Source organism: Schistocerca americana, chromosome 4 (assembly GCF_021461395.2).
Source record: "Schistocerca americana isolate TAMUIC-IGC-003095 chromosome 4, iqSchAmer2.1, whole genome shotgun sequence".
NCBI classification, from domain to species: Eukaryota; Metazoa; Arthropoda; class Insecta; order Orthoptera; family Acrididae; genus Schistocerca; species Schistocerca americana.
The window spans coordinates 719,267,451-719,292,617 of record NC_060122.1 but is presented as its reverse complement, the minus strand read 5'-3'; the positions used below and the strand labels follow the sequence as shown (position 1 = coordinate 719,292,617).

Here is a 25,167-nt window from a genome sequence, read left to right as displayed (position 1 = left end):
AGCAACTTTAGCTATGAGATATACGTACATGTTTCTTGTGGTAAATTGTTAGTTTCCACAACTCCTTGCAGTTGACATGGCACCAGAGCATCGAGCTGACTGATATAGAATTTCATTCGTGTTTTTAGTTTGCCAATGTGATTTATGCACATTATCTCTCCAATTGAACTTTGTCAGATGGTGTGCAATACCAGTAACTGAAAACTGGTTACATTTTCAATATTTATATGGTACAAAATAAAGCTATTTCAAACTGTCTTTGATAAAATAGTTCATCTGCTACAATTAACTGTGAAGTAGCATTTATTAGGTAATTTCACGTTTTTGTATTTTGGGGCAAAATTCGCCTCTATATTTGCTTTTATTACAAAATGAAAACTTTTCGGGTCCCTAGTAATAAGACTAGTGACAACTGTTACACACAAACAATGACAAAATACTAATGTTAATCAGCTAAGTGCAGCCTCCAGAACTCAGAATACATGGTAATAAAAACAGAATATTTTATTAACAATTTGAGACAGATAGGGAATTTTGTGTTTCATATTTCGTAAAAATAATAGTTACACAACCCACAGTGAATGTTATTGTTACTGTGGAAGGCTTCCAGGGAACTGAGATGGGAAATGAATAACTTCTTCTTTACTTCCAACAATAGGACTGCTCATAATGTCTGAGAAGATAGTAGTTTCACCCCATTGCTTATCGCCTAAAAAACTTTTATGTAGAATGGTTAAAATGTATTTCAGTGAGAGGATTTCACCCACATGAAAATGAGACGAACCCACAAAGATATCTGTAGTATGTGTTGTTGTTGTGGTCTTCAGTCCCGAGACTAGTTTGATGCAGCTCTCCATGCTAATCTATCCTGTGCAAGCTCCTTCATCTCGCAGTAACTACTGCAACCTACATTTCTTCTCTATGGATTTTAATACCTACTCCAAATTTTTCTTTTGTTTCCTTTACTGCTTGCTCAATATACATATTGAATAACGTCGGGGAGAGACTACAACCCTGTCTCACTCCCTTCCCAACCACTGCTTCCTTTTCATGCCCCTTGACTCCTATAACTGCCATTTGGTTTCTGTACATATTGTAAATAGCCTTTTGATCCCTGTATTTTACCCCTGCCACCTTTAGAATTTGAAAGAGAGTATTCCAGTCAACATCGTCAAAAGCTTTCTCTAAGTCTACAAATGCTAGAAATGTAGGTTTTCCTTTCCTTAATCTTATGTGTTAAGAAGAGTAAAAACTGCAGAGTTGTGCATTTAATTAAACTTTTATTATAAACTGCGAGTAGCTGATGGCAAGTTGTATCAGTGTGGGGAGCTCGAATGGTTAAGCCAGAAGAGCAATAACTGTCAAAGGCACAATTGTATATTTGAATTTTGGTTTGACACACATTCTTGTCACTAATGTTCAGTTTTTCCTCCAATCAAATGTTCAATGCATCAGACAAACTGGTGCAGAGTAAGAAATTTTTCTAAGGTTTAGGTAAGTTATCTGCAGAAACATCTCTCTCACTTCAGGCAACTTTAGAGCTACTGGAATGTGGATCGCAAATTGCAGCGTCTTACTAAACTTTTTTTCTTTTTGGCTGATACATTGTATCTTCTTTAACAGAGGTGCAGCTCTCACCAAGCGCTGTTTCTTTCATCACCAGCATTATATATTTCATCATTAATTTGTCATCAAAATGGGTGTATTGGTGTATTTTGACAGAAGGCATAGTTATTTTGTTAGTGACCAGCTGGTTGGCATGTGTGGGAGATGTAGTTTGCTTTTGTATGTTAGCAATGTTGTTTTATTCTAAGAAATGTCAGGTATTTTCTTAAGTTGTTGGAGTATTGATTTGGTTGTCAAGTGGCTCGATGAATGTGGAGAAGGTAGTGCCATGTTTCTATATTCTTTTATCTTCTTCAAGTCATGTTTTTTAACTTGTGATAATTAGGCCAGTATGACACAAGAAAACAGTAAATGTAATCTCTCTGGTTACAGAGTGCAAGAACTTATATCGCTGCATCTGTTCCACTGTTCGATAATTGCAAGTTAGAATAAAATGTTGTAAGCTCTCCTATCCACTGAAAAGAAAATGTCAGGGAGACTTTAAGACAAGCTGTGTTTTAGTTAATGATCATAATGCGACTCCCAGCATCCAAAATATTGTTGTATCAAAGTACATAAAACAGTTGAATATAATTACTGCTGTTCAGAACTATTAGCTACTGTACTACGATGTAAACTGCAAGCTTGCTGTGTAATGGCTTAAGCCTTTATATTCCTCATGTTGGCGTATGCCATGTTTGCATCTAAATGAAAGTCAATTTGTTTTTTGCCATATGCGTTCTGCTTGTTTTATTTGTGAAGAGTCTTCAGTGGCCTGTAATACATGTTTCTTTTTATATGTGTAATATATTTATTATGCAGTTATTATGTTACATTTTGTCGTATTTGTCTCTTGTTTTTCAGTTTAGGAACAACTATTGTAGCACAAATATCATGATTATAAATTACTGTTTGGCATTGCTTACGATTTCTAGTGTTATTAGTCTGTAGTGGTTCATATGTATGGTCCTGGAGATATTTTCATTCAGTCCTGATATTTTTCATTTGTTGTGTGTGTGTGTGTGTGTCTGTGTGAGAGAGAGAGAGAGGGGGGAGAGAGAGAGAGGGGGGGAGAGAGAGAGAGGGGGGGGGGGAGAGAGAGAGAGAGAGAGAGAGAGAGAGAGAGAGAGAGAGAGAGAGAGAGAGGAGGGGGGGGGGGAGGGGGGGGTAAGATTCCTTAATTATACACTCTGCTTATGTTTACTCTGCTTATATTTCAGATATCTGTTTGTTATTGTTTTTGGGGCTTACATGATCTGGGAGTTATTACTTATACTGATTTGGTCATTAATTACTCTTTTTTTCATGGCAAGGGCACTTTGTATGTGAAATTTTAGTTGTGATTGTTCACTCTAATAATTTTCATGTCTTGTTCCCTGTTGGATGATTCGTGTCCATGTTTTATCAAGTGTTTGGCAACCTACCTTTGAAGTTCCTGCCTGTCATCCCAACATATGGGTATTTATCTGGTTTGTCTGTTGCTTGTAAATTTGACTGGAGTGAGTTTCTTGTTCGTAAGCAATGTATAAGCCCTCTTTCTTCAATATATTTGCTATCCTGTCTGCTGATTTATGTTTTTATGTTAAAGTGTACCAATTATTTTTGTTAGTCATGTCATGAGTGTTATTGTTTTGTGTTTCTGTGTATGTGGGTATTTTTGGTGTTTGTGTTCTCTGCTTTTTTCATTTATCTTTAGTTGAGTGTTGATTTTTTGGTTGAGTCTTGTATTTAAAAAAGACTTCATATTCTGTATAGAAAATTTTCACCAATTGTAAGTTGTTGCATTCATTAATATATTTATCGCAACAGTTTGATTCACCAATTGTTACTGCATGGCTTATGAGAGATGGGAAAGCAGAAGCACTAGATCTTTTCAGTGGAAGTCAATGGTCGTCGCCATATCGAGATTCTGGTGGAGTAGTGTCACCTTCATTGTATCTTGGAATGCACAAAATGCAGGTAATACATATTTTTAATTTATTTCAATGGATTGTGTGACTTGTTTTCGTACAACAGTGCAAATACTTATTTGTGAATTATTCTCTCCTCTTGTGGCAACAAGCATGAGTAGTTATTCACGTTTATAAACTTAGAGGAAAATTCAGTTATTTAACACAATGGTAATGTATTTTGTTTGTATTTAACATTTACCTTTCTTACATTAATATTTATTGCTACTGATGTGGGGTGTCAACAGAAGCGAATCAATACACCAGATATCTGCTCTCATAAATTAGAATACCTGTAATGGATTAACACTTATGTTCTTACATTCCTTTAATATGATGTCTCGAGATTTTTAATGTGTTTCTGTTGAATCACTAAATGTTGCATACAGAAAAAAGTGGGGCATATATTTTTAATGCATTTCTTGTTTATTTTCCCTGGTTCGTATTTAGCGATTTTGATGGATATAAAGTATTTAATTTGCAGCTTTATGTGCAGGAGAGCGTGACAGTCCAAAAGAAATACAGTGAGATTGGAAATTTCATTGCTGAGGACTCAGACTATCCCCGTATCCCATGGAATCCTATACCAGCCACTGGTATGTCTGCATTGAATTTTGTTACAGTGGAAATGAAAAATAAATTAGACTTATTTAAGATTTAAATGACTATGAAGCATCATATTAAATCAACTTTTCAGAATTTATCAAATGGCTCATAAATTTTATAAACTGAAGAATACAATAAAAAATTATATATCTTTACTAGAATTGTAATTGATATGTTTTCTCTCTTTGTCGTCTGTGAGAAGCACTTGGCACACATAAAGGTGTGTCCAAACCACACAAAGATTGTAATTGACTGGACCATTGCAAGGCAGGATGTATGTAAATCTGATTATGAGTGGCCTTAGCCACGTGAATGTGGAGGCTATTAAGTTTTCTGTACTGTTTATGAAAGGGACGTTGGATAGTTTTTGAGCATCTGAGTGCCATACATAATAAGTTTCTGAGTGAACTGGAGTTTCGAAAGTTGGTGCTGGTGGAAGTAAAGCCGTGAGGGTAGTTCATAAGTCATGACTGGATAGCTTAGACAGTGGAGCATTTACAAGTGAAAGGCAAAGGTTCCCAGTCCAGCAGACAGTTCTGATCTGCCGTAGGAAGTTTCAAATCAGTGCAGCATAGTAAAAATTCATTCTGGGAAAAATGGAATGAAAGTTGTAGTGCTTTGCTTTCCTGTGTTGTGCACTATAACATACCATTAATACAAGATACATAGTCATGAAGCTATTAGACATTCTTTGGAGTGTACAGCTTGCTTCAAGCAGTGGCTGAGTTACACACGGTACTTTGAAGTCTCAAGAGAATTGAAAGTTTATTGGACAGGAAAGTAAACTGGGGGAGGAAAAAAAATACTTTCTTTTGATTAGTTTATTGTCTATCAGCATGTGACAATAGGAATCTCTCACAAAAATAGATGAAAAATAAACAATCATTAAGAAAATTATGACTAGAATCAAACAATGATTCAAACTTACACACACACTCATAAAATAGCAGGAATAGAATGCATTCATTTCATATAGGCCATCTTTGGACCACGTTATTTGAACTTTCTTGCTTTACATGTTCTGATGTTTGCCCAGTGCTCCTGCATTCATTCTCAGTGTTGATCCTTCCTCTCCTGGGTCCAAGCATTTCCTGTTTATAGTTTTGGCTTTTCTTGGAAACCCTGCCACGTCATAAGTTTCTCCTTGAGTGAGACACACTCCAAGAAGTTGCCATGGTTGATCCCCACTTCTTTGAGATCTTTCTCCACCTGTGAGCCAGGCCCATTTTGTTTACTTCTCCTGCAAGTAGGTGATCAAACAATTGGTGAGTCATCCAGGGCTCATTCAGGTCATAAGTCCATAAAACATAATCCTTCTCTTCCAGATGGTATCGGTTATCTTCTCTATGTGGGAATACAGTTCATGATTATAGCGTCTTCTATATTCCCCATTGTCTTTGATGGGACCTAAGATCTTTCTCAAAATCTTCTTTTCCTTGGCCTCAAGTTTTTCGATTAGGCCTTCTTTGTTCATTACTAGGCATTCAGAAGTGTAAAACACCTCCGGACAGATAACACTGCAGTAATGCCTTAATTTTGCATTGAACGATACTGATATTTTGTTGTAGATGTTTTTGGTTAAATGGAATGCCATGCATAATATTAAGGCTTCTTTGCCTGATAAGGTGTCTGTTATCCATTCTCCGAGATATTTAAACTTTTCAACTCGCTTAATTTTGCCGATGTAATTTATCTGACAGCCAGATTCATTGAGACAGGCAGTGGTATGAATGAATGATCTAAAAGTGTAAATGTGTCAGTAGAGAGCAAGCAGAGTTTGAGACATCAAAAACAGAAGAAAACGTGCAAAAAGTGCCAAAAATTGTTTGTTCAAACAGGTGAGAAACTATTCGAGAGCTTAAAGAAAAACTTCCCATCTTGTACGGGTCCTTGCAAAGCATTTTAACTGATAATTTGGAAATTAGATGACTGGGTTCAAAATGTGTTCCGAGACTTCTGAGTAATGAATAGAAGGAAAATATTGTGTCAGTTTGCATGGAGTTGAAGGATTGTCTTCATCAGATCTAGACTTAATGAGGAAAATTGTAACTGGAGATGGAACATGGTTCTATGGCTATGACCCTGAGACAAAAATTCAGTGTTTCCAATGTAACCTTAAAAAGACATGTCAGTCAAAATTGATCATCAAAGTCACACTCGTTTTTTCCATTATTGAGAACATAGTGTGATTAGAGTTCTTTCCAATGAGAAGAACTGTAAACAGTGAATTTTATGAGGTTGTACTGCAATGTTTGTGAAATGATGTATTAAGAAAGAGACCAGAAAATGGACCAATGGCTTCCTTCTTCATCACAAGATGCCATGTCATAACTCACTTTTGATTTTCGAGGTTTTGGCTGGAAAAAGTGTTCTTGTCTGTCCACATCAAACGTAACAGGTTTAGCACATTGAAAATTCTTGCTCGTCCTAAAAATTACAATCGTGTTTGAAGGTAAACATTTTGATACCATTACTGACACTGAGGGGCCATGACAGAGCAACTGAATGCAGTTCCAGAAGAACCCTTCCAGAAGTGCTTCCAGTCATGGGTTCAACTCTGGCATAAGTGCATTGCTAACCAAGGACATACTTTGAATGAAATTAAATCAAATTATATGTAAGCTTATTACTTTGTTTCTAATATGATTATTCACTGTGATTTTTGATCACACCTTGTATTCTTGCAACACATGTTCCTGTTGGCTGGACATATTATCCATTTGCAGCCTTTAGCATAATAGTCTTCGAAACACAGACCTCATTATTTTTCAGCTGGCAATGGTCAGTCTCCAGTACTACAGAAAATGACACTTCAGAATCAACTGGTGTCTGGATAGATTAGTTACCTTTATAGGTGGCTCTCACATTTATGGATTCTTGTATTGTTTAATTGCTCTGATTTTGACAGCTGAGCAGTTAGGTGGAACCCCCAAGTTGTGATGGTTTGCCTTCTTTGTTTCTTAGTTTGTTGCCCTCAGTGTCAACATACTGGCTGGGCTGAAAAAAATAACAGGTGGAAGTGCAGTACTGTCTACTGTAAATGATGTAGAAATATATGCACAGTTGCGTTTCAGTCTTTTACTTTCACTGTTCACCCCCCACCCCCCACCCCACCCCCACCGATAATGTACAGTTACATATGGCCAGTGCACCATCGTTTAAACTTTCTATAATCCTCATTAATAGTTTGCAAGCGAACATCCACATACAGCTACAATAGTTTCCTGTTGATCATCTACGAACAGTAAAAGCCTAACCACATGGTTCGCATTTCTTGAAGAATAAAAAGGTACTTATGGAGCACACACTGTCATTGTTTTAACACATGACCTAATTCTGTAACACTTATTTCACTGTTAATTTGAAGCATTGTACTCTAACCAACACAGGTTTCTCGTCTGAAACTCGGCTGTGGACTGACTGTGTTGGGACCAAAAATCAGGTCCTTATATATCCTCACAATAATAGGTGCTGAAACTCCACATTGTTTGAAGTTAAATTTACAGAAATTACAATTTAAACTCATTCTATTAACTGAATACATAGAAAAATTGGCTCTTTTTAACAGTTTCTCCTACTGCTAGGGTTAAGCCAAATTATTTGTTTACATCATGAAATAGTAACGACTTGTAAGTGCCATAATGCCGACAGTGAAGTCAAGAAGCTCTCAAATGTCACTGAAAATCTGTATCTGATGTATAGCCTTCTTTCTTAATTCTTAATTGCACTGTTCATCTCTGTTCCTCTTAATCTATCTTTACTCCTCACTCCATTCTTATGCAAACAATACTTTTGACAGAACTTTTAATTACTTTGGAATTAATTAAGGGCTGGCTTTGCTAACATGTTTTCAAATACAGCCAAATAGATACTTTAAGATTACTAGTATTTTGTCTTCCAAATGTTTACAATTATTACAGAATTTATATTTGTTTATAAGTCACCAATAAAATTTCAGTTAAGAAACAATTACTGATTTCACACTATAATGAAAGATACTAACTCTGAGGGTTGAATGAAAAGTAATGCCTGCACCTTTGTTAATTGGGTTTGGATGGGAATATTTTAATAACTCAAATGCAGAAATAATCCTTAGAATGTGATATTTAATTACCAGTATTCACTTTTCCACATAATCACCAGCCAATTGGATAGATTTCTGCCAACAAGTTTTCTGAAGCCGTCACGGAAGAAGTCGACACTCTGTTTCTGCAACCAGTCTCACATTTCTCTCAACATGTTCATCAGAAGCATAATGATGTCTCCACAGGTAGTCTTTTATTATCGGGATCAAATGGAAGTCAGAGGGTGCTAAATCTGGACTATGGATTATGTCTTACAGTGGTGAGATTGTCTCTGAAGTTCTTCTGAGGTGGCACATGAAGTGTGTGGTTTGGCATTGTCATGCTGCAGGAAAACATTTCCCTTTTCCTTTCAGACCCTTGTTAGCCGTCATTTCAGAGTTCGCAGCATTGTGATGTATCATCCTGAATTAATCTGTCAGCATTTTGCTTGTGAAACTCGGTGGTTGCTGTCACAGGACGTCCAACTCTTGTTTGTCACTCAGGTCAGATGTTCCTGCCTCAACATCTTTTAACTTACTCGCCCAACAACGCACAGTACTCATATCAACACAATCACCATAAACTGCTTTCGTTCTCTGATGAATCTCCTGTGGGGTGACACCTTCTGCTGTCAAGAATTCAGTGACTGCACGTTGCTTAAATCGCTTTGACTGACTGTCTGTGCAGTGTTCCATACTTTACACTGTAACAACACAACCATTCAAGGCTAAGGCTTCCTGCCAACTGGAGCTGTAGAGAAGGGGCTACAGAGCAAGCCAGTACCTGCTGTGTACCAATGCTGCCAACTGTTGAAGTGTTACAAAGGTGGAGGCATTACTTTCCAGTCAACCCTCATAGTAATAGTCAAAATAAATTAGAAAGTCAATTACAGACATAAAACTATGCAAAACATTAGATCTAGTGGTATATTCTTTAAAACTGAGGGCCAAACTTTTTCCTTTATGAAAATGCAGGTAATGGTAATTAGTTAAAATTGAAAAAATGAATTTAAAGGAGGCAGATGCCAAAACAAGAGGGGAAGCAAAAGTATCCCTGTTTGCTTCGTCACAAAGTGCCGATGGGCTTTGTCATGCAGGCGGGGTGTAGTGATCTACAGCTGGCTGGCATGTCTAAAATTGCTCTGTTGCTTCTCTCTTTCCAGTAAGGTACGACTTTCCCAGGGTGTGTTGTCCTCCATTCAGTAGAAGCTGTTCTTCTGTATGGCAGTTGAGTTGATAAGGGAGCACATGGTATCTGGTGTTATCAAGAAACGTTGCTGGCAGTTGTGGTATAAGTCTGGGGTTTCCTACTCCATTCCTCAAATGTAGTCTGTGTGGTGGATGTAGGTACAAAAGATCATGATCTCTTCTTCAGTTAATAATGCTTCTTCCTTGTGGCTGATTTGCCTTTCAGTACTGTTATTCTGGCTGTTTCAGTTCTTCTTCTTCTTCTTCCTCCGACATTAAAATCTTTGTCGGGCCATGGGTAGCCCCTTCATGGATTGCATTTTCTTCTTCTCGTCCTCCCTGAACCTGTTATCATTTCCCTTCTTCTCCCTCAGTATTCTGAAGTCTTCGGTATCCTTGTGTCTGCTTCACTGATGGCCTTTCTCTGTCACTGATCTTCACCAGTTTGGTCGATGTGTACCTGTGTCTCCCATTTTCATTTCTTTTCACCTGGATCCTCAATTCCGATGAAAAGCTCACTTGTTTCCAGTGTAGAGGCAGTGTTGAGGTACTCTGACGTACTTCTAATCAAATAACATTCAACTCATATTACTACATCAGTTACTGGCTGCCTTGGAAAAAATTCGAGGTTTGCTGACTATCTGCAGCCATACCTGGAACTGTTGTTATCGCACTATTCTCCATTGTCCCCACTGATATGTGCACACATTGTCAATCCTCAAGTCTGTGCCCAATGGGTGGCTACTGGTTTTTTAAAATTTTCATAATTTTATCGTATAGTTTCACTTAATTTTTTTTATTTTATTCTCTATTATGGAGGTAGCACTTCACGTTAATCTTCTACTTTTCTCTAAGGATCTATGGATGTTGCTCTTATGCTCAGAGCATCCTCTTGATCTTAAAGTCTGAAAGTTGAGGAGTTGTTTTTAGATATTCACTGAAAAATCAAATTAATTGTAGTCAATGCTAACGACTTGTAAGTGCCATCATGCTGACAGTGAAGTCAAAAAGCTCTCAAATGTCACTGAAAATCTGTATCTGATGTATATCCCTCTTTCTTAATTCTTCATTGCACTATTCATATCTGTTCCTTTTAATCTATCTTCTCACTCTTATCTCTGAACTGAAGGTGGCACAGTGCTTACCAGTGACCATCTCTGCTCTAGTATCTCTGACACTTCTCCCTTTATCTTTGTCTATCCTCATCCCAGTATCTGCTTGACCTGCCCTGTCTTTTAACCTTCTCCAACAGATCCCTTTCATCTTTTCGATGAAGAAAAAGTTCTGAAAGCCAGGAAGTACATCCCATTTATGTGCGTGTATCGGTGGTATTATACATTTTTCACATCATGTAGGTAAGTACTGCCCAATGTGATTTTATAGTATAAGCACTAGTCTCTGTCCATTACTTCTAGAAGGCATTATTGACAAGAGAAAAATTAGCTGACACAATTATATTTTATTGATGTTGCCATGAGCTGTGCTTCATCACGAGTGACATGGTGATTAGCATCACTGGCTGGTGTACAGTGTGTCATCAGTTCAAAGTTGACCAGCCCCATCCGCAGCTCGTGGTCTAGTGGCTAGTGTTGCTGCCTCTGGATCACAGGGTCCTGGGTTCGATTCCCAGCTAGGTTGGGGATTTTCTCTGCCCCCGTGGACTGGGTGATAATGTTGTCGTCGTCGTCGTCGTCGTCATCGTCATCATCATCATCATCATCATCATCATCATCATCATCGTCGTCGTTGTCGTCGTCATTTGTGACAGTGGCTAGATTGGACTGTGTAAAAGTTGAGACTTCGTACGGGCGCTGATGACCATGCATTCGAGTGCCCTACAAGCCATACATCATCTTCATCTGATCACCTCCAATATTTCTCATTTAGTATTTATCAGTTATGGAAGGGTCTCAAAATTTCTTATGTTTGTGTATTCTGGAAGATTTGACATTTTTGTAAATAGCTGCACTGTCCATCAAGGAGTTGAGTTCTGTTATGGCGATCATTGGCTTTTGTGATAAATGTGTGTTCAGTGCTAAGTGTTGTAGTTCATTGGCAAACCTGCTTTCAGATTTGGACTTAATTGTGGTTTTGACATAACATTGTTTGTTGGAGATGCAGTCTACTTCAAAGTATTAATATCACTGTGGCTCCAATTAGGTAACATAAAAACTGTTGCCTTCACAGCCAGCAACTGGAACATAAGTGGTGCAGTGTTCCCACACTATGTATATTCATTCGGGAGACCAGTTGATTCAAAAACAGCTGTAAGTCAGTTGCACACCAATCATCCATCAGTGTTTTCCAGATGCTGTTCAGGACATGACAAAATGGTTGAAAGAATTTGACTGAGTTGCCAAATACAACAGGTAGTATGACATGATGTAAGTGGCAGATACATACTTTACTTAGATGGTACAGTCCAGCAGTGGTTAAAAAACAGTGAACCTCAGTAACTAGGACAAATTCCAGGTTGAACTGAAGAAAATGGGTGGCAGCAATTAGCAGCAAGTGCACGTAACAGAGCAACAGTTGAAGAACAGGGCTCAGTGTCATGGGGAAGCAACACAGCTCTACATAAAGAATGTTTTAGCCCTAGGCCACATTGTGAATCTGAATATGAGATAAGCTCACAAAGCCTCACACTTGATGAAAGCAGTCATAGACGACATGTACTGAGCTTGATGTCTCAGCAACTGAGGAATTCATCATGTGGTACCAGCACATCAAGATAATGCAACAGAAAGAGTCGGATGAAAGACTCCCAAATGTGGTCTCTCAGGCAGTTGTGGGAGACCACAGTGACCTCCTCTCTCTCTCAGTAAGAGAAGAGATACAACACTTTATGTCAGCCAGTATTGTCAGACTCGGTAAGCAAAAGGCAGCAATCAAAAATGTTATGGCAGGAGGTAAAAGAGAATGTTCAAGATGAGGTGTATCAATCTTCAGTACCAATTTCCACCACCAGTTGATTGTGCCAGGAAGAATTTTCAAGCCAACTTGGACAGTTGCCACAACTGTCAAAGGACAGTGCAACATCCGACCAATACAGATACAACCAACACCTCTGCCAGTTGTAATGCCCCACAGGACAACAGACATTTGGAGATAGACAACATAACTGTGTGTTTCCACTGTGGATACCTTGGACAAAATGTACACAACCGTGGTGAAGAAAGATGTGTTGGCGACAACTGCCATGCTGCCGACATCAACCATCCCAACAATCCTGTTCACAGGTCAACTGCAGATGATGACAATCCACCTGTGGATTGCCTGAATGAGGTCACTCCCCAACATGCTGTAGTCATTCCCTGTCACCATATAGAGGTACCAGCTGCTTTATAACACACACTCTTTTCCTTCAAAAAATTGCCTCTAAAATTCAGGTGCTTCTTATACTCAAAATTGATATAAAAATGTACAATGTTTGATTTAAAATTCCTGCCAGTCTTAAAATGGTCATATATTTGATGCTGCAGGAAACCTGTCTGTATCTGGCAACATTGGATTCAACGGGCAGCAGCAGTGCACCAATGCAATGAATACGAGTTGTGGGGATTCACAATCTTGCTAACGTTGTCTCCCTTCTGGCCCATCATCACAAACCCAGAACACTGTCTAGCCTATGATGTGTCATTGCAGCCTACAGTGCCAGTGAAAGTGAATTGAAAGTGATTTTTGTTATCGATAACAGTACAATAATTTTTTAGGTAGTTTAGTAATGGAAAAAATAAAAGGTATGCATTTGACATGGGCTAAAAATTGAAAGTAATAGCATATGCAGAAGAAAATTGAAACAGCAGCTGAGTGGGATTTCATCTCTCCGCCAACAGATAAAAACCATTCGTGATTAGCAGGCTAGTATAGAGGAACTGAAAAAAATGAGGAAGACTAATTAGTTCCAATTGAGGACTGAATGCAAATTGGCCAAAACTAGAACATTCAGTGACACCATCGTAATGACTTTGGAATTAATGCAAAAGTGATTCAAATACACACTTTTAAGCTAGCACTACAGCTGAACCTAACTGACTTTACGAGTGGAGTTGGTTGGTGCTACAGGTTTATGAAGTGAAGTGTCATGGATTAGCATGCAAACCAAAACCAAAATATCTTAGAAAATGCCTTGAGAGTATGAAGAGAAAATGTTATCTTTCCATCACTTCATTATTCAGAAAGAAAACTAGTTTGACATTTGGTGTGGTGAGTAACAGAACTATTGCCATGCAAGAAACAAGTGGACATGACAAAAATGCACTACACTGTTGTCCTTTGATGTTGTGCTGATGGTACTAAACTTAATTCAAAGATCATTTTCAAGTGCAAAACAATGCCAAAGCCTTCTGAAATACTGCCAGGTGTTGTTCACATAAATGACAAGGTTTGAATGGACGAGGCTGGTATGAAATTATAGATTAACAAAGTGTGGGAGAGAAGGAAAGGTGCTTTGTTGAAGAAGAGTTCTCTTCTTGTGCTAGATCAGTTTAGTACTCATTTGAAAAATTCTATGAATGAGAAGTTGAGACGGGGAAATACAGAACTTGTTACTATTTTTGGAGGACTTACTTCAAAATTGCAACCTCTTGATGTCTCAATAAGTAAACCAATTAAAGTGTATATGAGAGAAGATTGGAACAAATGATGGTGAATGAAACCCAACACAAATTCATGCTGAAGGGAGCTTTGAAACACACTCAATCAAAAAAGTGTGTCTGTGGATAAAACATTTGTGGCCTAGAGTAAGAGCAGACAATATACCAAATCTTCCAAGAAGTGCCAAATAAGTAACACCATCTTATTTATTAAGAGGAGGAGGAGGAGGAGGAGGAAGAAGAAGAAGAAGAAGAAGAAGAAAGTTCAGGTACCGAGCGAGATGGCGCAATAGGCAGTACACTGGACTCGCATTCGAAGGACGACAGTTCAAACCTGTGGCTGACCATCAAGATATAGGTTTTCCGTGATTTCCCTAAATCGCTTCAGGTAAATACCAGGATGGTTCCTGTGAAAGGGCACACCCGACTTCCTTCTCCATCCCTCCATAACCCGATGGGACCGATGACCTCGCTGTTTGGTCCCCTTCCCAAATCAATTAACCAAACAATCAAGAAAGTTCAGATGACAATTTTCAGGAATTTTAAGGGTCAGTTAGATTTTATAAACTAAGAACTTTTTTAGTGTGCCTTTGCAGTCCAATAATAAAAATGGTAAAAATAATAATTTAAAAAAATTAAGAGTTAAGGTGCATCTTATAGTCTGCAGTGCCTTATAATCCGGTAAACACCGTAAGTGCCAATATTTATGAAAAGGATAGTTGCTACTCACCATATAGCGGAGATGCTGAGTTGCAGGTGGGCCCAACCAAGTGATCATCAAACAAAGCTTTTGACCAAACAGGCCTTTATCAGAATCAGACCCCACACACACACACACACACACACACACACACACACACACACACACACACACGACTACTCTCAAACACATGACCACAGTCTCTGGCCGCCAAGGCCAGACTCAACTAAGCGAGTTCACAATCTATGGAGGTGAGGCTTCTGCAGTTGACAGTCCTGTTTGGATAGCAGTCATCAAGATGGTGGGAAATCTCATTGATGTCGTCATCAACAGCTAACCTGTTCGGGCACTAGTCAATTCGGGGGCTTCCTTTTCTGTAATTTCAAATACTTATCACCACCAACTAAAGAAGACTATGTTCCATGATATGCAAGTTGTATGCTGAAGATTGCAAATGAGAAACACACCTAACCGGTAGGAACATGAATCACAAGAATAACTATCAATGACAAAACACAGTCCTTTAAATTTGTCATTTTATCAGAATATAGTCATAATGTTAGTGTCAGATGGGACTTCTTCCAGGCATCACAAGCAGTCCTAGACTGTGGAAAAACGGAGATCCAGATTGACGAAGCTGTTATAACTAGCACATGTAAGATTGCTCTGGGTGGTTGTTTGCCATTGAAGATGTTGTTATCCCACCATCATCAATGAGATGAGTTCCCATTGATCAGTCTAGATGCTAAGCTAAACAGTGAAATTTTTGTCGGTTGCAGAAAAATACTCGGGCTCGTAACAGAAATCTACTGTACATGCCAGTGATGATCATAAGCATTGTATGTGATCAAGAAGAACTTTGGATCACTAATTTTCATGAGCAGCAGCAGCAGCTCATCCCTAAATTCAAGAATGACAGCTTAATGCCACTGACGAAGACTCGTGCTGTTATCACAACAGACAGTATAGGGGAGGACGGTTCTATCGAACTGCCAATAGGATCTGGCATGACCAAGGAACAATATTGGCAAATGTTAGCTATTCTGTGCTAACTTTCGGATCCAAAGTGGAGAAAAGTGAGGCCAAACAACCTGGGGTAAAACACCATATTGACACCAGGGATCGTTCACCAGGCTAGCTGGCACTCGTATAGGATGTAACTCGTCGAATGCCATATAACGTTGGAGTAAGTGAAGATGCTGCAAGATGACATCATTGAACCTTTAGAGTGTCTTTGGACCTCGTCAATCACCCTAATGAAGGAGGAGGATGGTACATAGTGTTCCTGCATCATCTACTGATGACTGAAAAGATTCATGAAAAAAGATGCCTACCCACTGCTGAGCATTGATGACATGCAAGACTGCTATGAGGAGTATGTAATGCACCAGCCACCTTTGATCATATGATGTACAACCTTCTCAGACAACTTAAGTGGAGGAACTGTTCTGAATGTCATTGTGCGTGGTTTTTTTTTTTTTTTTTTGAGGACATTTGAAGAACATCAAAGCCACCCAACAACCGTGTTGAAATGTATTCAGACTACAGGCCTCTGCTTGAATCCGAAAAGGTGCCTCTTCAATATCTAAGAAATAAAAATCTTGCGACATCTAGAGAATGGTGATGGAATGTATCCCAGTCCAGAGAAAATAGGAGCAGTCACAAATTTTCTGATTTCTTGGCGCATTTGTGAGGTGCGAAGTTTTCTCAGAATGTGCTCATACTACTTGAAAATCACTGATGTGATAGACCACCATTCTCTATGCTGGGTGACTAGCATGAAGGATCCATCGGGTTGACTGACAAGACGGGCATTGAGGCTTGAGGAATACACCACAGTGGTATACAAAAATGGACACAAACACAAGGACACTGACTGCCTTTCAAGGAATCCTGTGTTGGAACAAAGCAGTGTGGAAGAAATTACAGTCATTGCCGCATTACGTGACACTGCTAGTGAAGAGAGGAAACATTCCGCATCGCTGAGAACCATAGAAGGCTTCAAAAATGGTTCAAATGGCTCTGAGCACTATGGGACTCAACTGCTGAGGTCATTAGTCCCCTAGAACTTAGAACTAGTTAAACCTAACTAACCTAAGGACATCACAAACATCCATGCCCGAGGCAGGATTCGAACCTGCGACCGTAGGAGTCTTGCGGTTCCAGACTGCAGCGCCTTTAACCGCACGGCCACTTCGGCCGGCCATAGAAGGCTTCAAGAATGAAGAACTGACCAAAGGAGAATTCCAACAAATAAATAGAACATTATGTAAGAAGAACTATGATCGATGGTGTGGAAGTGGTTGCTAGTCATCCCTGATCATCTACAGTCTCCTGTACTGAAGTTTTTGTAGGATGCTCCAACATCTGGTCTCATGGGACTCATATCGACACTGGATAGAATCAGACATGGGTATCACTGACCAGGTCTCAACCAACTCATTAGACACTATGTGACTCACTGTAAGGAATGACAGCAACGGAAGCACAAGCCAAATTTACCACTGAGAAATCTGATATCAATTCCGCATGCTGCAGCACCACTGCATCAAACTGGAATTGACCTCTTGGGGAGGTCCCTGAATTGTCAAATGGGAATCAATGGATAATAGTCTGCACTTACTGCCTCAACTGCTGTGCTGTCACTAAATATGTGCAGACTGTCAAAAGACTGGAAATTGCAAGGTTTCATGTGGAAGACATCATTTTGAAGCACAGAGCACCGATGTGATTGTCTCTTAACATGGAAAGGTTTTCTCGTCGAGATTAGTGTCAGACTTAATTTCACATTGCAACATTACCCACAGTATGACAACTGCCTTCCAGCCATTGTCAAGTGGCTTCAGAGAACACTTTTAATAAGACATTGAATGTTACCCTCTCATTGTATGTTGATATCGAAGAAGAGGATTAGTTTACAGTACTGCTCATCATGACATACCTTATGACGAAGGAAGACATTACAGACCTCACACTGTCCTTTATGCTCAATGGTCAAGAGGTCCAAATGACACTCGATACACAGTTCCTGTTTCAGCTGGATGAAACTCAGGATGCCTAAGTGAAAAGCATCACCAGGACCAAAGAAGGAAGACATCTGGCTTGCATATGGGCCCAGGAAATTCAGGAGAAATACTGAGAGTGCTATAATGCCAAGCACTGCCAGTGAGATACAGTCCAGGAGACTTGGTACAGAAAAAAGTACTAAAGCTCTATTATGGGCCGTATTGTATTGTTTGTACCTTGTTGGACATCACATAGAAATTCTAAGGTTTTGACCCATCGTCAAGAAGACAAAACTGCAGAGATAAAGCTCTACTAAAGTCCTAAAGTGCAGGTCGGTTACGAAGGCTTCTTGTTCAAGAAAATTAAAGATGGGCGAAACCACTGCAAATCTCTGATGGAAGGGACTTCTTCAATGCTTGTCATAATGAAGAGGATGTGATGACACGCCAAGAACATGAGTATCTGCCAGCCCTGCCATACAGAGGACCATTGACGAGATCTAGACCCAGGCAGGTATAGCTGACTTCAATGAGAACTGAAAAAGCAGTTTGAAGTTTGCTGTTTTTCAGGAGAGGGAGCAATGCTGTGATCTGTGCTTCGTGTAGTGTGTTGTAACAGTTACCATCGCTGGCTAATGTGCTGTGATTCTCCAGTTCAATCCTGACCAGCAGCAGTTACTTCTCATTTATTAGCTCTGGAAAATTCTCAAAGTTTCTGATGTTTGTCTATTTCTGAATCTTCACCATTTGTATAAATAGCTGTACTCACCATCCAGGAGCTGAGTTCTGTTCTGGCTGTACGATGGTGTTTGTAATAAACGTGCTTTCTGTTTTAAGTGTTGTACTTCATTGACGACCCTGCTTTCGCATTTGGAGTTTATTCTTATTATGGTGTGACAATATGATACTTAATTTGTATTGTCCATCAAGGTAACCAGCTGTTACTATGAGGAATTTTCAGTTTATTTGGATAGTTTGTAGCTGCAGTTTGATCGCAATGTAAGATGTGACACCTTTTTTGTGTGGATTGTTTTGTTAAGACGTCAGCAGCAGAAAGATTAAATTTGATTCTCTGTTAAATATATGCATATTTTTAGTGACTTCTCGCCAATTTTAGTGAGTTTTCGTCTTCCTCAGATTTCATCTCTATCCCCCCCCCCTCCCCCTCTCCCTTTGCATCCATTTCGTACTTTTCACACGTATTTGGATGTATTTTTGCGTAATTTTTTGTACGTAATTCTACTTCCTTACGTATTTTTTTGCATTTTTGCACCACTGTGGATCCTTGCTCCTTCCATCTGCGTCAATACAGAAAAGTTTCCTTATCCCTAGCCAGATCCCAGTCCCACATACTGTTCCTGCATTGTTGCTTGGCTCATGAAATCCCCCCTAATGGCCTTACCATCAAATTAACCATCTCTGGTTTCCACCCCTCCTTCCACAATGACCTCCACCTGTTCAGATTCCGCCAATCCTTAGCCCTCACCAACATAGTCCTGCAAAACCGTATCAACCAAGCCCAATCCTCCTTGCAGTACCTTCTCTCCATTTGCAAAATTCTCCTGCTATGTAATCCCAAATTCCTGGAACCCATAACACACATTGAAACTCTTGCCCTGCAGGAACTTGAGCAACATGCACAATGCCACCTCAAAAAGCTCTCCATCCTGCTCACTTCCTACTCCTGCCTCGGAGTACCACTGTTCACCACTTCTACAACCACCTCCAAACCTTATCCCACCCTCCGAAACTCCCTCCCACCACCACACAGAACTCAAAACCTAAACAGACCTGCAACACAGTCATGAACATTTCTTCCAGAAGCCTTAGTCCCACAGAAATATCAGTCTTTTCCAAAGGCCCCACCTTTTGCGCCACTCCCAAATTCAACCATGCAGGACTAGTTAAAGACCTTCTCTCCTTCTCCCAGTCCCTGCAGTGGAAACACTTTTTCGCCACCAACCCGATCAATCATACTCAACCAAAGACCAACATTGAACCTTGCCTAACTCAGTTCACTCCACCCCCACTGCCTCCAAACCACCCCCTGCTAACTTTCCAGAATTTCTTATCCTCGAACCTTGCCTCACCATCATTCCCCAAAACCCTCAACATGCATACTAACCGTACATCCGCAGAAAGAACCACTGTCCACCATCTAAAAACTGATCCCGATCTTATAATCCTACCTGCAGACAAAGGCTCCACCACCGTAGTTTTGAACAGCAAGGATTACATGGCAGAAGGACTCATCAGCTGTCAGATACTTCCACCTACAAACCATGCCACAGTGATCCCATTCCAGCAGGATCTCCAGTCACTACTCAAATCCTTAGGCCTATCCCAGAACCTCTCCCCAGAGTCCATCTCTCTACTTACCCCTACCACTCTCTGCACTCCCACCTTCTACATGCTTCCTAAAGTCCATAAACCCAACCACCCAGGTTGCCCTGTTGTGGCTGGTTACTGTGCCCCCACTGAGAGAATCTCTGGTCTCGTAGACCAACACCTTTAACCTATTACTCGGAACCTATCCTCCTATATAAAAGATACCAACCATTTCTTCGGCCGACTCTCAACAGTTCCTTTCCCTTTACCACATGGTGCCCTGCTCGTCACTGTTGATGCCACCTCCCTGTATACTAACATTCCTAATGCCCATGGCCTTACTGCTATCGAACGCTACCTCTCCAGGCACCCTATGGATTCCAAACCAACAACCTCCTTCCTAGTCTCCATGACCAACTATATCCTCACCCACAATTACTTTTCCTTTGAAGGTATTACCTACAAACAAATCCACAGTACAGCTATGGGCACCTGCATGGCACCATCCTAAGCTAACCTATTCATGGGCCATCTAGAGGAATCCTTCCTAAAAACCCAGAATCCTAAACCCCTCACCTGGTTCAGATTCATTGATGACATCTTTGCTATCTGGATTGAAGGTGAGGACACCTTATTCACATTCCTCCAGAACCTCAACTACTTCTCCCCCATTTGCTTCACCTGGTCCTACTCAACCCAACAAGCCACCTTCCTAGATGTTGACCTCCACCTCAGAGATGGCTACAGCAGTTCCTCTGTCCATATCAAACCTACTAACCACCAACAATACCTCCACTTCGACAGCTGCCACCCGTTTCATACCAAGAAGTCCCTTCCGTACAGATTAACCACCCATTGTCGTCGCATCTGCAGTGACGAGCAGTCCCTCTCTAAATATAGCGAGGGTCTCACTGAAGCCTTCACTGACTGTAATTATCCTCCCATCCTCGTACAAAAACAAATCTCTCGTGCCTTATCTTTCCAGTCTCCCACCACCTCCCAAAGTCCCACAGTCTGGCCACAGAGGAGCATTCCCCTCGTAACTCAGTACCATCCGGGATTGGAGCAACTGAATTACATTCTCCGCCAGGGTTTCGATTATCTCTCGTCGTGCCCTGAAATGAGAAATGTCCTACCCACTATCCTTCCCACCCCTCCTACCGTGGTATTCCGCCGTCCACCAAACCTACACAATATACTCGTCCATCCGTACGCAAGCCCTGCTCGCAATCCCTTACCTCATGGCTCATACCCCTCTAATAGACCTAGATGCAAGACCTGTCCCATACCTCCTCCCACCATCACCTACTCCAGTCCTGTCACTAACATTACCTATCACATCAAAGGCAGGGCTACCTGTGAAACCAGTCATGTGATCTACAAGCTAAGCTGCAACCACTGTGCTGCATTCTATGTAGGCATAACAACCAACAAGCTGTCTGTCCGCATGAACAGCCACCAACAAACTGTGGCCAAAAAACAAGTGGACCACCCTGTAGCTGAACACGCTGCCAAACGTGATACCCCTCATCTCAGTGACTGCTTCACAGCCTGTGCCATGTGGATCCTTCCCACCAAGACAAGCTTTTCTGAATTGCAGAGGTGGGAACTTTGCCTGCAATACATCCTACGTTCCCGTAACCCTCCTGGCCTCAACATTCGTTAGTCACTGTCCTCACCCATCCAGCCCCCTCCCTGTTCCCATTCCAGCACTTCACAGCCATCATTTCACTGCCACACCCAGTTTTTTAATTTCTTTTATTTTTATTTTTCTCCTTTCCCCTACTTACCCCTCCCCTCTACACACCTTCTCTCCTACCCTCCGTCTGAACTGCAACATTTCACTGTCCGCCACTCCCACCATACTATCCCTCCCCCTCCCTGCCCCAGCCTCCTCCTTACCCCCCATCCAGTCGCCACTCCCACCATGCACTGGTGCTGCTGCTCGCAGTGTAGTTTCAGCTCTCCGAGACTGCAGGTGTGTGTGCAAGTTGCGATTTTTTTTGTGTGTGTGTGTGTGTGTGTGTGTGTGTGTGTGTGTGTGTGTGTGTGTGTGTGTGTGTGTGTGCGCGTGTGCGCGTGCGTGCGTGCGTGTCCTTAATGGCCAAAAGCTATGATTGTGTGAATCTTTTTATTGTGCCTATCGCGACTCAGCATCTCCGCTATATGGTGAGTAGGAACTTTCCTTCTCTCGTATTATTATTATTATTATTATTAAGTAATAAGGAAATGGCACCTACAAAATTATTTTTGTTTCAGGAGCCCTTTTAGGTGTAGAAGATTCACATTCGAAAGAGGAAACTGCTTTACAGCCACTAGATGCTTCTGCCACAGCTCTTTCAGTGCTGTATGGTACAGAATATGTCAATGGTATGTTATTTTGATCCTCATCATAAAGCAGTATTTGAACATGAATTATTGCACTGCTCATGCAATGTCATCACAAAATAAATAAATGCAGATACATTAACACATTCAACACTGGCATCTTCACAACCAGTATTTTCCTGTGAACTGACATAATTGTAGATTGCTTTTAAATGACATTGTAAAATACAGAAATCTGATAGGAATATGATTCTTGCACCATCTAAAAGGAAAAAGTAAATATTTTATAGAAATATGAATTAATTTTAGAATATATAGTTGAAATAGATGATTTAATGAGAACAAGTAACACATGAAATCTGTAAAAAAAAAGAAGTGTTACAGGCTCTCTCTTTTAGTGACACAGTTGTGATTCTGGCTGCATTCACAAAAATAGTACAGGAATATTTAATAGCAGGTATATGAGAGTTATGCATATAAGCAGGTACCACAGACAGTGACTGATAGTCTGTACAATTGCCTGCATAAAGAAAGAACGCTTAGATCCATATTCAGAAGCTGTAAGTGGAAATGAGAGTGAACATCAGTCAGAATACAAAATGCATGAATGAAGTACTCCCTGTATGAACAACTGAAACACATGTTTACCTTATTCATTGCCCGTACTTTCATCTGAAGAATATGAATCATCTCTGTCAGTGTCTTCTGTTTCTGACCCTTCATCTCTCTATAAAATATCTAGAATCTCTTCCTCTTTCAGCATGCTGTGCACCAATTCTACCTTCGTAAACACCCCTGAATGAACTACTAATTGTTATTTCCTGGAACTTTTCTCAATCACCACTAGTTTGAGTAAGCTTACAAGGACAGTCCTTTGGCAGCAACACAGAACGTTTTTCACATTTCATGGCCAAACAACATCCATAACATGCTAAATGTCCTACCGGTAAATGCTCGCCCATTCAGTGTGCGCATGCTATTGCAAACATTAGAGTAAAGTGGGGCAAGATTGCGCTCTTAAGGTTTAAGTAGCGCTATACTGAAGGAAATGTCACAATTATATTGTAACTGGCATTTCATCTGAATTTTGCCTGTTATATGACAGAGTCCGAAAGTCATAGAAACAATTTAAACTGTAATTCGCACTTAGTAAAAAAAGTAATGCAAATGCGCAGTCTTACCCGACCGTGGGGTAAGAGTGTGTTTCTAGTGGGGTAAATGTGCGCATTATTATCAAATGAGGAAAACATATGTGTCATTTAGTTCTTTGTCTTTTATTTAATTTATAGCATACATAAACATAATATACCTTGTTTCTCAGCATATAACAGTTACTGTTGATACAATATTTGACCTAATGAACAAATCTGGGCCTGTCATCAAAAACATGCAAAAATATTCCTGTCGGACGAAAATATTTTTAACAGAGATCACAAATGAAGTGTCCAGAACCTTCATAACAAGAGCAGGATTCATGCCACCACTCCTCGCACTTGAGACATTGAATCCAGTCTTCTGCTGGTGGATTATTGTATTTTTCAGTACAGCCTCGACAGTGAAAAGTTTGTGAATTTTCCCTAGACATATTTAAGTTTTGCTTTGCTTTCTTTTTGTTTGCTTGAACAGAAGCAGTTTCCTCTTTGGTTTCTTTATTTCTTGTTCTGTTGATTGGGATTCCAGTTGCTTCTTGAATGGGGTCCCAGATACTATTTCTGACTTCTTTCCTTTCTTCTGTCTTTTTTCACATCTTTTCTTCCTTACAAAGGAATTATTTCTTTTGGGGAAACGTAGGTACTTGGTCCTGATTGTGGTTCATTTGTATATGTCTCTGAACTTTGGCGCTGGAGGGATCCAGTTTCAACTGTGGATGCGTCATTAAATTTGTCACTTTGGTCTGTAACAGTCAAAGGCAGGAAATCTTCCTCGGTGAATATGTGACGATCGATTGGATAAATACCACATATCTTGAACGCCTTTCTTGCCTTCGTCATTGTGGCCGTCCTTTGATAAGCGTTTCCAAACAATTCAGCGATACATTCTTGCTTAATTACATATCCAGGGTGGTTAATGAGCCACTGGTTGCATTCCTGTGAATAAAAGTCCTTCAGTGGCTTGAAAAAGCAGCGATCCAGTGGCTGCATTTTGTGGCTGCTGTGTGGAGGAATGGTAAGTACATGTGTATGTTATGGTCCCTGCAGTAAAGAACGACATTCAGACTCAAATGTGACGAGTGATTGTCCAAAATTACCAATACTGGATTATCTTCTATTGGCTGTGTACGTTTTTCAGAATGTTGTAGCCATGTGAGATACAAATATGAGTTGATGTATCCAGTGTCCGAACACATCATTAGTGACCCAGGAGGGGCACTGTTCTTTAAACTCTCCTTCATCCTTTTCCGAGGAAATATTATTCCTGGAAGGATGTAACTCCCCCCAGGTCCCATACAACATACAACCGTTATCAGCTGACCTCTTTCTGCAGATGCTATTTTGCCTATGTGCATCTTGCACACTTTCGGAACCTTGTTAGGAACAGTTGTAATTCCTGACTCATCAATGTTGTATATGCAATGAGGTTCAAATTTGTATCTCTCCATCAGTGGCAAAAGATTAACAAAGAAGATGCTCGATTGCTGTTTGTTGAACCCGCATCACACGTCCAAGACTAGTTTTCTGTGGAATCTGAAGGCTAAGGTTTCGTCTCTGCAGGAAATCATAATCCCAGTCCTTTCCGGCCATCTTAGTGCTTTTGTCAAATTCTGTTTTTATGTTATTCCTCTCAGAGTAGTCATGAACTA

The 25,167-nt window shown here is 40.2% G+C and overlaps 1 protein-coding gene across 1 annotated transcript in view; it reads left to right on the top strand.

Moving 5' to 3' along the window:
• Positions 1-25,167, top strand: part of LOC124612696 (eukaryotic translation initiation factor 2-alpha kinase-like) — a 197,049-nt gene that overhangs the window by 70,541 nt on the left and 101,341 nt on the right. The window contains exons 7-9 of the mRNA XM_047141039.1: positions 3,415-3,564; positions 4,039-4,150; positions 22,299-22,409. Coding sequence (XP_046996995.1) covers positions 3,415-3,564; positions 4,039-4,150; positions 22,299-22,409 — 373 coding nt within the window. The remainder of the gene's footprint in view (positions 1-3,414; positions 3,565-4,038; positions 4,151-22,298; positions 22,410-25,167) is intronic.